The 12,990-nt window shown below is 34.9% G+C and overlaps 1 protein-coding gene across 2 annotated transcripts in view; it reads right to left on the bottom strand.

Moving 5' to 3' along the window:
* Positions 1 to 12,990, bottom strand: part of retn (retained) — a 120,844-nt gene that overhangs the window by 9,576 nt on the left and 98,278 nt on the right. For both annotated transcript variants that reach the window (XM_066403474.1, XM_066403475.1), the window contains one exon: positions 3,026 to 3,209. In XM_066403474.1, coding sequence (XP_066259571.1) covers positions 3,026 to 3,209 — 184 coding nt within the window. The remainder of the gene's footprint in view (positions 1 to 3,025; positions 3,210 to 12,990) is intronic.

Below are 12,990 nucleotides of genomic sequence, written 5' to 3' on the forward strand. Positions count from 1 at the left end.
ATCTCCCAGCGGCGAAATAAACATAAAATTTAACATATAAAAAAAAGCTGAAAAGGAAAAGAAATAAAATAACACACCGTGGAAGGAATGAGATTATTTCCGATGCGGTGTGCCATTGGGGCATACACGAAACCGTGATTTACAGCCCGATGTCAATAAAAATTTAAATCATACGCTATTAAACTGATACATCACCCTGAACGGTCAATAAAACGAGTCAGTTAAAAAAAAAAAAAGTAAAAATGAGGCTCAACTCTAAAGCTCAAAGATGTTAAATCCGCTTTAATTATTATAAGAAGTTTTGAGGTTAATTATATTTAATAAAAGTGATTTATTGCCGAATTTTATGTGTGGGTTTTTGTGAAATAATAAAAGCAGTCCTCTTTTCAGTCGTCATTTTAATGGCCGAATAGAGGGAATATGAAAATTGTATTGGTAATGGGTTCGGAACATTTAAATTGCCAATAAAGTAGCTCATTTTATTTATTACTCTAGAACTAATTAAACGTGTCTTGTAATTGGCTTTTTGAGACAATTTTGAGAGAGCTAATCATTGTGCTTATCTTGCTAGGGCGTGTTCATGTGGCAGAAGATGATGCTTGAAAGATGAAGAGATAACTTAAATATTGTTTAAGAGGTGATTCTAGGTCCTTAATATGTATGTACGTAGCTACCTACTCTTGAGACTTGTAAGTGAGGGAATTAAGACAAATACATTGAAAATAATTCATTGCTCTCTAAACAAAAACAGCAAATTTATAAGGGAAGGAAAATACCTCTACTCAGATTGGAGGTTGAGCAGAAAAACTTTAAGGGTAAAACTAAGTTTAGCAGTAACCAAGAACATAAATACGGGAACCAGAACCATCTCTGGACGGTTGTTTCAAATATAATCTTAAAAAAGGAATACTGACGTGGTTTGCACATTTCCTTTCAAGATTAGAATACTCAATGGTGTTCTTTAAAGCGCCAACAAAATTATTTATGAGCGAAAAATTCAATTGCTAAACTTCTTTAGGGCCAGGTATGAATCAACAAGTGAGTAAATCTGCGGGCAAGCGATAACGCTGTTAAGGGCCTATATATCAAACTCTGGATAAGTTAAACAGTAAGATCATTTTTACGGAAACATGAATTCAGAGCGGAGCATTGTTAATTTCTCAATATCTATGGAAATTATCTTCACATCAAAGTTACCAGAATGTTGATATATTGGCCTTTAAAGTTACAGTTCTTGGATGATGAGTTTGTGCAAACTAAATTTTATTTCGGTAAATTTTTAAGTATTCCGCATTAAAATGCTCAATTTTCCTTCTAACCAACTCACTATCTCGTATAATGCAACAGCAATATTAATGCCTCGAATTTCTAAGATCCTGAATATGTAGTGGTTTTTTATAATAGAAAATGCCATTAGTACGTATACACCTTTTTTTCTTAACCGTCATGTAAGACATTTTTTGAGAAAGCTCTAAAATAATGGAGGAAGGAACGTAGTAGTACTCATTTACGAATCGAACATATTTTCAAAATACACTGGGCGTCTTTTGAAGTGAATAATTTAAATATTTCATATTAAAGATACTTAAAATATGTATATTTTGATTGTCTTTTATGGAGTAACGACAATATTTGAAAATTTTAGCAATTTTCTGTCTGTACTTTATCAACATCTTATATTTTCAAATTTTTTGTCTTGGAATGAACTAACCTGAACTAAAAACGTCTTAAAAACAGTTGAGACACATTTGAATCATAAGAAATAGCTCGGAAAAATCTGAAACATAGGCAGAATGTTGCTTCAGTGTGGACGAAGCTTAATGAAACTGTGATGAAACTTTTGGATCACGTTTGATAAGACAGTTCTCTGAGACATACTTTCAAATGCCGCTCTTTCCTCAAATAGTAATAGCAATCCTGATATAAAGGAACATTCAGTAGATTTATATTTAGAAGCGCTTATTCCGTTAAATTCGTTACTGAAGACAACGCCAGTAAACGTGAAATTCTACATAAAGCAAAAGACTTTTCTCGTGCTATAATGCCACGATTTGGCCACGGGACAAATAGTACCCACCTATAGTTATTATGAATGAATGAATTGTTGGCTAAACAAAATACGATAAAGTCTACCACTGTAGTGTAAAAAAATGTTAAAGTGTGATGTGTACCATCGCTATAAATCAAAATCATACCCGATTCAAAAAATGTCTTAATGGGTATATCTCAGAATCTCTGAGAGAATTACCAAATGTAATACAGAAATGGGAATTTTATGACGATTTTAAAAATGTAAATATTCGATATTACACCTATATGAAAAGTTTAACAATTTATCTCTAAAAGTAAGGACTTAACAAGAAAACTGACAACACTGCCAAGAAGTTCTAAAAAAAATGGCTTAATAATTATTTTCTAACTGTAACCGTACCAGACTTATTTGCAAAAAACGAAAACCGCCAAATTCGTTTTTTTCCGGACATCTTCGAACCCATTCGGAATTTAACCGGTATAAAAACACATTATTAATTTGCTTTAAATTGCGTAACTTTTTCCTAATTTAAGCGATTTTGTCTCTATTACCGTTTCCGAGATCCCCAGCTGTTCATCCTTATCTGGGACAAACTGTATAAACGTACAAGATGCTTTGCCGCATTATCTCTAGTGTTGAGATAGGAACGTTGAAAAAAACGCACACTTCTCTTGTCTAATTCTCTAAATTGATTAGCAGAAAATTTGCAGCACAGTTTTAATTGAAAATTTTTGCCACAACCCAACATCAGCTGAAAACACCTTCATAAACAACGACCCGTTAGGTAATTTTTGCTCTGGCTCATTTGGAACAAAAACGGAGAAATGCATTGCGCTAAAATCCCTAAAGCGCGTGTTAAAAAATCACTCTGTATATCTAAAGAATTTGTACCCTGAAAAGCGACGAAATCTCTAGTCAAAGACATCGAACCTTGCGATAATAATCAGAGTCCAATCGGTCTTTATACCTACATCTGGAAACATAAATACTTACTGAGTCCTTAAAGTGAAAGCAGCCGACGTTATCGAAGAGGGTAAATGAAGTCCTTTGATTATTTCCTGCCACAACTTCTTATTAATAACATCAACCAAACCTCCGCGAGCGATTACAAGATTATAGAGCTCGAAAAGGTCCAGAACGGATTTGGCCATGATTGGAAGTCGGTTAATCGGTGAGCCTGAAAAAGAACAACACTTGTTAGCTATCAGTTTACAAAGGACCAGCCAGGTATATAAATAATTAAATAATGTCGCCGGTTGTATCAGGTTCGGCTGAAGAGGAAACGGAGATCTAATTGTCAAACAAACATTGATTACTCACGAGCCTTTGGCACAAGAATCTTAATTCATTTTTAATTACAATAGTCATTAGTTTCAACTATCCCAACGTCTTTTCTATATAATAATCCCATTAATTACGTTTTATTTTCGTCCGAGATAATGAGATTATTCCCGGCAGTTGGAGGTACCTATGTCATTTCGCAGGAAACGCATCGGAAAATGATCAGTAATTTTCCTCGTTATAGACGTGGAAGTGGGTAACGGGAACCTTTGAAATTGAAACATTAGACGATAAAACTGGTTGGACTTTTGCCACTTTATTAACAACAAACAAAAAAACCCATCAGCGTATAAATTAATGCGTCTGTCAAGAAAAATATGGGAACGTGCTAAACAAATGTAGGTAACTTTAGGATTAAGAAAATAAATGTCTTCCTTGTATTAATTTTATGGCTGAACGACGTATGTGTGTTTTCATTTTTAATTATTGGAATAATAAATACCGGACTTAAATGTGTTGAGTTTAATTTTCTTTTACACCTACCTATATCATGTAAAATGACGGAGCACGAATTGATCAAGAGAAGTCATTCCCTACGATAAATAGAGAGGAATTTCCTAAATAATTCGCGTCAACGAAAGTTGATGAACTCGTATCATTGATACGCCAGAGCTAAATAAAAAATTTAAAAAAAAAAAAAAATTATTATGAAAGCCTGCATCTAACAAGAATATTCACCACGACGTCACAAAATCTTGCATTTTTCACTTTCACTTGGAACATTATTTTTAAATTTCGTGCAGCTTGAAGGTCCCCATTACAACTAGTAAAATAAACATATTAATTAAGTATGATTATTCCGAAAAATACCTGGCTGGTAGATTTGATATATTTCCAAAATTTCGAAAAACAACCACACAATTAACGACATTATTTTTAATATACAAATAATTAATTTCCTGCATGAATTATGATTTTAGTTCTATTTCGGGAGTGTAGTAATTACATTTAACGCTCGCTTGATGCTTGTAATAAATGTTTTCGGTCCTAGACATGGGGTCTAGTGGAGACACGTGGAGATTTTTTAACCTCGTAACTGGCAAATGCAAAATGGTTACTGTTCAGAGTTTCATTGAAAAGGAAACGGGATTGTTACATTCATTTCAGTGGAATTTATAAATATTTATTTAAATAAAACAATCAAACGACAAAGGAAGAAAAAACAAAGGTATCTTCTTGATGTATCTTCAGTTGTCCTCTATAATTTCTTGATTGTTCCCTACTTCCATTTGTCCTTTAATAATGCTAGCGTAATTTCATTTTTAAGTGTCTTAACCTCAAAAATCCCTTTTTTCTTTTTTTTCTATTCATAATATACTTAAATAGTAGTTTGGGGCTGCTATTATTTTATAGAAATTTAAATTACATATTTCAAGACTTTTATCAAAAATCCCTTTTCTGCTATACGTCACAGAAAAATCGAAAAATCCCACGATGTTTCGTTTGACGCCAAAAATGTGTTTCCTAATGCTATTGTAAGCGATAGATGTGTTGAAGAACATCGAACCTATCCCATTGGTATTTTCGATTCGGAGGATTTTTAACTATCCTAAATATTTTCTCATTTAGGTCGGTTTGAGATACCTTAAATTTACTAAAGAACTCATGTCATTTCCTCCGAGTTCCTTCTAAATTGCTAATTATTTTGTCGGGTTTAATTCAATTCGGGTTTCTACAAATTTACCTCGAAATTTAGTAATTTCTTTCAGCTCAGTTTAGGTTCTTCATATCTCTTAATGTTTTTTTTTAGGTCGATTAGTTTCTTAAAATTTAGAGTTCGCAGGTTTCTGCAAATCTATTAATCGTAAAAAAGGGAAAAATTAACAAATTGAAACTGAAACTACAAAATAATGGCAATAAAGATCACTGATAAAAAAATGAAAAATTTTTAGAAAAGAGACAATGAATAGAGAGCGAAATCATATATATACACAAAAACATTGTTGTTTTTGTTTTTTTGAATTGTTGAAAAATCTACCAATTAACATTTAAATTGAGACTTTTGTATCTTTTTTGTTTCAAAAATAACCAGGTTTCACTGCAGTAAAAAATTTTTTTGTCGAATGTAATTTCTTAAATATTTTGAAAGGCAGAGATCTTTTTGGCCTGCTTTACTCCCCAAATCGACGGAAATTGAGTATTTATTTTTGATTTTTCCCTCCGAACGAGTCTCACGGAGAATAAAAAATGCACAATTCAGTCATATTCTACAATGTTCCGAACCATGTTGGTTGGGACTGTTTTGGAATCATCCTCAGGAACTTCTCAGTGGCAGTTGCCACCTTATACCTACCACAACGGGTGAAAAGGATCTAAAATCGAGTTAATGGTATATATAAAATATAATGTCATAAGAAAACATGAAGGGTCTAGAATGGCAATTTTAACTGCGCGCTTAAAGCGAATGTTACAGTTTTCCTCCGAAATCACCACGTGTCCCGAACAGTCGCCATGTCTTGGATCGAAACCATTTGTTAAAAGAACGAGCATCAAATGTAATTACTTTGCTCCCGAAATAGAAACCTAAATCATAATCTACAGACTCTAAAATTAAATAAATCATCGTGGAATTCTCAAGATCCAGCCAGGAAAACAAAACAAAAATGTCAAATGATGATTCAGGTTATTAAAAGATTTTTAAAACGGTCATTAGCGCTGCTGTTTTGGCGTAAATAGAACATCACGGAATTACGGGAGGCAATCGAAAATAATTCAGTGATACTGGAAGAGATGGATACTCCATCCAATAAGTCAATAATCGTTGATCCAGAAGGTGATGATCCGCTATGAGTAACGATGATGGATGATTTAACGTAGGATGCTATATTGCTCCACCTGAGGTTCTATATATTTCCCTCGTATGTGGGGCTATTAAAATTAAAATGGTGAGCCACACACCGACAATATATCAACCACAAAGTGCATAAGAATCCAGACACAAAGCAAGCGGACCATTAAAGTCGTAAGTGCAACAATATGCGATGATTCCTTTGATCGAATCCACCGGATCAAAATGGGGAAGAAGTTGCATGGAAAGAGAGTGATAAACATAAAACTCAAAATGTCCTTTGACTAAATAAAAACCGACTATACGGGACGTCGTAAAAGTAAGACCATATTGAAACGATAACTTATCCCAGAACGACGTTTATGAATCAAAATCTGTCCTTTCGGGTCTGTTAAGCTGACCTTAATGTAGGTACACTGTTGCAAATTGAAGACAGATTTAAACTATTTACATAAAACTGTGTGCCACATAATATTTTTATTTGTCTCTCGCATCTAATTCGATCACATGTCTGGTGGGTATAATCAGTCATCGTCTGTCAGCCGTCAGTCTGCTATTTTAATATCTAACTTCGTGTGGTTAATGCCGTCAGGTATACGCGGACTATATTACCATGCCTGGTTAGATCTAATTTTATAATTACTTCTGGTCCGATGTGTTTTTCGGATTGTTCGAGGTTTGTGTGGGTGCTTCAGTCTATGTGTCAGTTTTCAATTACAATAAAAATATGGTGTAAATATAGTACGGCGTAAGCTGAGTAAAAATGCTGGTCTGAGGATTAAGACAGAATTGCTCAATGTGTTTTATTAATAGGCTGCCCTAAGAGTGGCATTCGAATTCTCTTGGAACGACAAAAGATGAAAAGACCAGTCCAATTAGTGATTGGAGCCGATTTAACTGTCACTTTGAACTGTCAATTTGACTGAAACGTCTTAACAATGTGAGGTGCTCTTGTTAGCATTGTAGGGCGTAGGAATATTTAGCTACGTCACTTTGACGTCGGGCTTCGGAAGCGCTTCCTGAATTTGAGAGATTCACGCAACTATTTGATCGACATGAATCAAGGGATTACTCTCTAATTTCCCGTAAAACTAGTGATTAGTGTGTCTTGAATTTGAATATTGACACTTGAATATTCAATTTACGAAGACGGAAAAAAAACAATCAACACATGCGGTAATGGGATTTGAAAAAAACTGAAAAACAAAAATTCTACATCTAGAAAGTATTTATACTCGAAAAAGCTATTATTGTTTTCCTCGTATTTCAACTAAATTTTATATAAAAGTTCACAAGTTTATTTTAGTTGCTGATGCATTGACACTTCATTCTTAAAAAGGTTTGTAGTCTGTTGCTCAACAATGAATCGGATGGATTTGTGATGAATGGACTAAACAAATTTCAGCAGCGATATTATAAGTTTAAAATTCTATTTATTTATTTTTCGTTTTAGATGTCGAACGCCTTTCGCTCGTCTTCAATTTTCATTCATTCCCATATGTTTTCTATCGGCTTCAAGTCGGAAAAAAAGGAATCAATATTTATGTTAAAATGCTTCCTGGAGTTTTGACACATTTTACTATGAGAATTTAACCTTTTTTAGACAAATTACGTTACCTTACTGCCAACCAAAGTCATCCGTGATAAATTTTTATATATAATATAATAAATATAATAAAATAAAAAAAACAACTACTATCTAAACGTATTATAAAAGAATCATCCTTATAGGGATAGGGAGGGTATAGTATGGGTTGTAAATTTGCATTGTTTAAAGGGGTGAGCCTTAGGTGAAGAATTTTTGCAATTATCTTTAAATAATTTCGAACTTTCAAGAAAATTTAGCAATAAACTGAAACTAAAAATCTACTTGGCTTAAACAATGGAAAAAGTTCACAAAAAAGAAGCTTTTTATTTCATGAAACCTGCCTTCCTCCCTCATGAAAAGTTCTAAAGACACTAAATTCTTTGCAAATCTGCGTGTGTTTTATGGAGTTCAGAATTCAGCTGATCGGATTCAACAAAATCTTCAGTCTCCTCACTTAACAAATTAACATTCTCCCCAATATTTTTAGTGTTGATTTTTATAACCTCTTCAACGGTGGTCACATAGCCGTTCTACAGTACACTAGAGACGTCTGTAGAGAATTCAATTCACGCACCATATCATCACTTGACGTCAAAGGGTTTGTCCATGAAACTGAATTATTTCTAAAAATCGAATTGTCTACTGATATTATCGATAAATCCTCTACTTTCAATGGTTCATTTATACAGCTGTATTTCTCTGATTCAGCTTTAAAATGTTAGAAATTTTACTGATAACTGGCGATAATACATAAAAAGACGCTAGAATAACAATTTCTTTAAATTTTAGAACCTCCTCAATATCAAGATTTTCTTTGTCGCTATCCTTCGAAGTGTTCAATACATCCTCCACAGTGCTGGTCATTTCTGTGGTGCTGGAACGGATGAAAGGAAAACTTACTGGAGTCAATGGTGGTGCTTACGTCTCCTTTACATCATACTAGAGGTAAAACTTGCCATAGTTTTATTACGAATTTATATGATAACCTGCACTGAACTTTGGAAATACGCCGGTATCAGCTACGTATGATATTTTTCTGGGCGTGGGGGAATTCACATTTCAGCACTCCTAGATGTTGATGGCGATTCTTTAGTAAAACACTTTTCAAATGCACCATAGAGCATATAATATGAATCTACTGTGGCACCTTCCGCAGACAAGTTTTCAATTAGATATGATAGGAGAATTAGCGATTTAGTAAGTGAAACTTGGAGCTCACTCATTCTTTGACATCTCATGTCCTCCTTCAATGACTGCTCGCTGACGCTTAAAACTTCCAGACCGCTCATCAATGGCATTCAAATCGAGCTCAACTTCGACCCTCTTTGTCACTGCAACAACTTCTTCATTGGAGTAATGTTCACAGAGATCTCCTTGAAAACTTCCCCTCCTGGTAACTCTTCATCGGCTTTTGTAGTGAATGAATTACGCTTCATTACTCCTCCAGGTGGTTAAGAGAGTGTATTTCTTACTGATTCTCCAGCAGACAGCTGATCATTCATCTTTGCTTACTCAGCTTTAACATCTCCTTCAAATTTTCTGAATCCGATAGCTTTTTTCTTCGAGTAAGCCTTCTAGCAGTAGTAGAAGGTTTTCCACAAGTGCTTCTTCAGTTATATAGCTCCTGTGTCAGACTAAAGCTCTGGAGAAGAGGGATTCTGGTTGTTGTTGAAGTAGATTCAGTTTTAATATCACCATTTTCACTTTACTTGCGCCCTAGCGAAGTCTTGGATACTGCCACAGCTGGTTGAGAGTCTGTAATATCACTACTTTTGGGTTTCCCAAGAGCCTTGAAAGTGATTGGTGGGGCCACATCAAGACCTACACTTGTACCTGTTCCTCTACTTCCTTTTGCAACATTGGCTGGTGATTTTTCATTTTCTTCGCTCACAGCTCTGGAGTTGCAGCGCTTCTTCTTGAACGATTCCGTAAATTTCAGATATTTTATGAAATTGGGTTAATGGAAAATCGAGTCTTAAGAGCTGTACAAATTGTGAATGTAGCAAATTTCTAACACAGTCAAATGGAAAATGAACATCAATGCACCCCTTTTGGGTGAAACGTCTGAATTTCCTTTTCAAGCTACATATACTGATGAGCAATTTAGAACAGAATGGGAGGGAAGGATTGGTTCTCAAGCCTACAATTTCTCGAAAATCCTACAATTTGTAGTGTGTATGACATTAAATCCTCTATTTGATTCAAATCACCATGCCGAGGCATCAAAATGGTATCGGAAATGCATTTATTATAAATGGAAAAATACTTCTCGGCCAAAAAATTCATTTGCTAGCCAGATCAACATCATAGGCGTGACAACGTCATCGAAATTTGATCTTGGAGCGAAGTTCTTCCAGAAAACTGGACGATTTCTCTAATTTGTCTTGAAGCTCCGACGGAATTTGTGTGCTTGTGACAGAATGCTGTGTAAAACTAAGGAGTATGCTTATGACTGAAAATGACACGAAATCAGCCTTCTTTAACCGAAACTTGAATGCGAATAGGTTTATGGAAATATTCATTGTTCATGCCTAAAATACAATACGACGACTTCGTTCCAAGAACTCCAACTTATGCGCGCTCAATGTGACGTCAGAAAAGCGTAGCGTATTCGTGTTTCTACGAAAGTGAATGGAAATATGATTAAAATGGCGGCCCTTTTGATGCACGATCGTAAAATCAAATAAATTAACGCAGCTGCATTTTAATTGCGAACGGGGTATTATTTTTCAATAAAACCTTTTTGGACCCACATTTTATTTTGCATGTCTTATTGTGGCCCGCTCGTATTATACGCTCAATATAAGAACCCTTTCTTTGCCTTTCGCCCGTTCCGTAAGTTATTTGACAGCCTTACTGCCGTTTATGCCTATTAAGATGGCTTATTTTCAAAAAAATCTCCACACAATGTTGCTTAAAGTGTTGCTTATTTCGATGTTGTGCAGCTTTTAATATTGGAACCATCATCACAACACAACACACTTCTCACGACTTATAATATGTGGGTCCCTGAGTCACTCCCAAAAAATTCTTTGAAGATTCGTATCGGACCTTATGTTTATACTTGAACCAGTCAAATGTATAATAGCGTCTCAATAATTACTTATAATGTGAATGAAAAAATTCGTGGTAAATTAAATACCATGGATTTATCTGTTATTTGTTCCGACCAAATCTCCACGTAACACATAGAAAGCAAACACTATTTTACAATTAAGGCTTAACCATTGTAAATATCCGCTATAATAAAAAGATTTTAGCATTAATTTCATAGTGAATAAACAATGGAATTGTTTGAATTCTGGGTTCTCACTTTGATGGAATAACGGACATTGTGCGTGCATTAGGATAATGATTTCTTTGGGATGACTCAGAGTCAAAGGACTCGCCTATACTACATGCTAACTACACGCAATTGCCCTGGTTATTTCGTTATAGGAAAATAATACAATCGTTCAGCCCCCGCACTTGAAAAACAGTGGCGGCTCGTCACCAAAGAGCTTATTTATAGAACTGGAGCAGCATGTCAGTAATTAATCAAATACATTGTTTATTCACACGGACGTATCCTAGATCACTCAAAATTTGCCAGCCTCCTGGAGCACTGACAATTCGTAATGGGAACGATGTAGTATTTTTATTTTTTCTGCCGAAAAAGTGAACTGCAGATTACATTTAAACTGTTAAGCAAATTATTATCATTCAGAAACTTGTATATCTGTGAAGTGGGTGATAGATTGTTAATGATCGGCCGAATTCAAACAGTTTAGAAACATTGTGTCTTTGAGATTTAATATAAAATACTTGATAAATCTCCAGATGAAAGGTGTTTATTAAATGAAAAATAGATTGCGCCCCTCTTCTTGGGACGCATCGTTCAAAAGATTTTATGAAAGTTGGCGAATTGCAAAACCAGCAACCCGTAAAGAAGCAAAAGGAAACTCAAATTAAATTATAACTAAAAGCCAATTTAACGTTTACAAAAAGACAATGTTTTTCAACGACCGACATTGTAGAACTTGATATTGAAGTCTACAGAATTTAAATCTGGTCGACGGGATGGCCATATCAACGGATATTACGTCGTTGATTGGCAACCATGGAATAATTAAACAAATAAGCGCATCATAAATTGTAGCGAAAAAATTGTTCTTAAGTGAGGTCAGGTTTAAGAAGGCAAGATCCAGCTCTTGCGACAGTGAGATGCAATCTCAAATGAAATAAATAGCAATTGAATTACTTGAAGGCTGTACGAGTAGTATGTCCGGTTTTCATTGATTTAAAGCTCTGACAGGTCTTCTTTAGTTGGCTTTGATTATACTACAGACATTGAATTTCTGAACTGGAAAGGAAATATGAGTTAAGTTATTCATCAGATGAATGGCAATTACCATGTTTTGAATCAATGCAGCAAACATTGAACTGAACATGACTTGAGAGCTTTACTCCGTCATCTGAAAGTTTAAGTTCCTTGACGAAAAACACAGCTTATAGCGAATTTAAAGATTAGTAGAAGAGGAAGGCGGCTTCAACAATCCTCGAATCACTCATCTTCACGTTTAAAAGTGCAGAATTATGAGGAGAGAATCCTATTCAGAGGCGAAATGTTTCAATCAGAGGTACAGAACCAAATGTCTTGCTACCAAAAATCCTTTGACATCCACCACCGACATTAAGTGAAATGAGGATATGAATATCTCACTGACTTTGGATTAACCTCAATCTCTGGTGTCCAGAGATAACACACAATTCACCCACTTATCAATGTACTTCCGACTTGTAATTAGCAGTCAAGTGGACTTGACTTAAGAACGAACTATAGGAGGTCTGAATTCTGGACGAAAAATGTGAACAGTCCGGAGGATCATGGAAACAGGACGACCAGTGCCAGCAGAAGAGTGAAGTTGAGAAAAATTAAATTTGGATGTCTAATATCACGGCGTGAGATGCAAGATTGTGTAACATTTTCACAAATTGAGATACGTACATATAGTGTTTAAAATGAATATGTAAATTCGGATTTATAAACTAGACGTTGAAATCGGATTTGGCATTGACTTTGGCACTGAGAGATAAATACCAATAAATTTACTTGGCCCATTTATATTCGTTGTCAAACGTGGCGATGTCGCTGGGACGCCGCTGACCTGTCGTCGAAGATAAACTAATTTTATTTTTTTGAAGTTGACGCTCATAGAAAAATCGTAACATGACGGCCTCGTACTATGTCTAGGGGCAAAT

Source organism: Euwallacea similis, chromosome 29, assembly GCF_039881205.1.
Source record: "Euwallacea similis isolate ESF13 chromosome 29, ESF131.1, whole genome shotgun sequence".
NCBI classification, from domain to species: Eukaryota; Metazoa; Arthropoda; class Insecta; order Coleoptera; family Curculionidae; genus Euwallacea; species Euwallacea similis.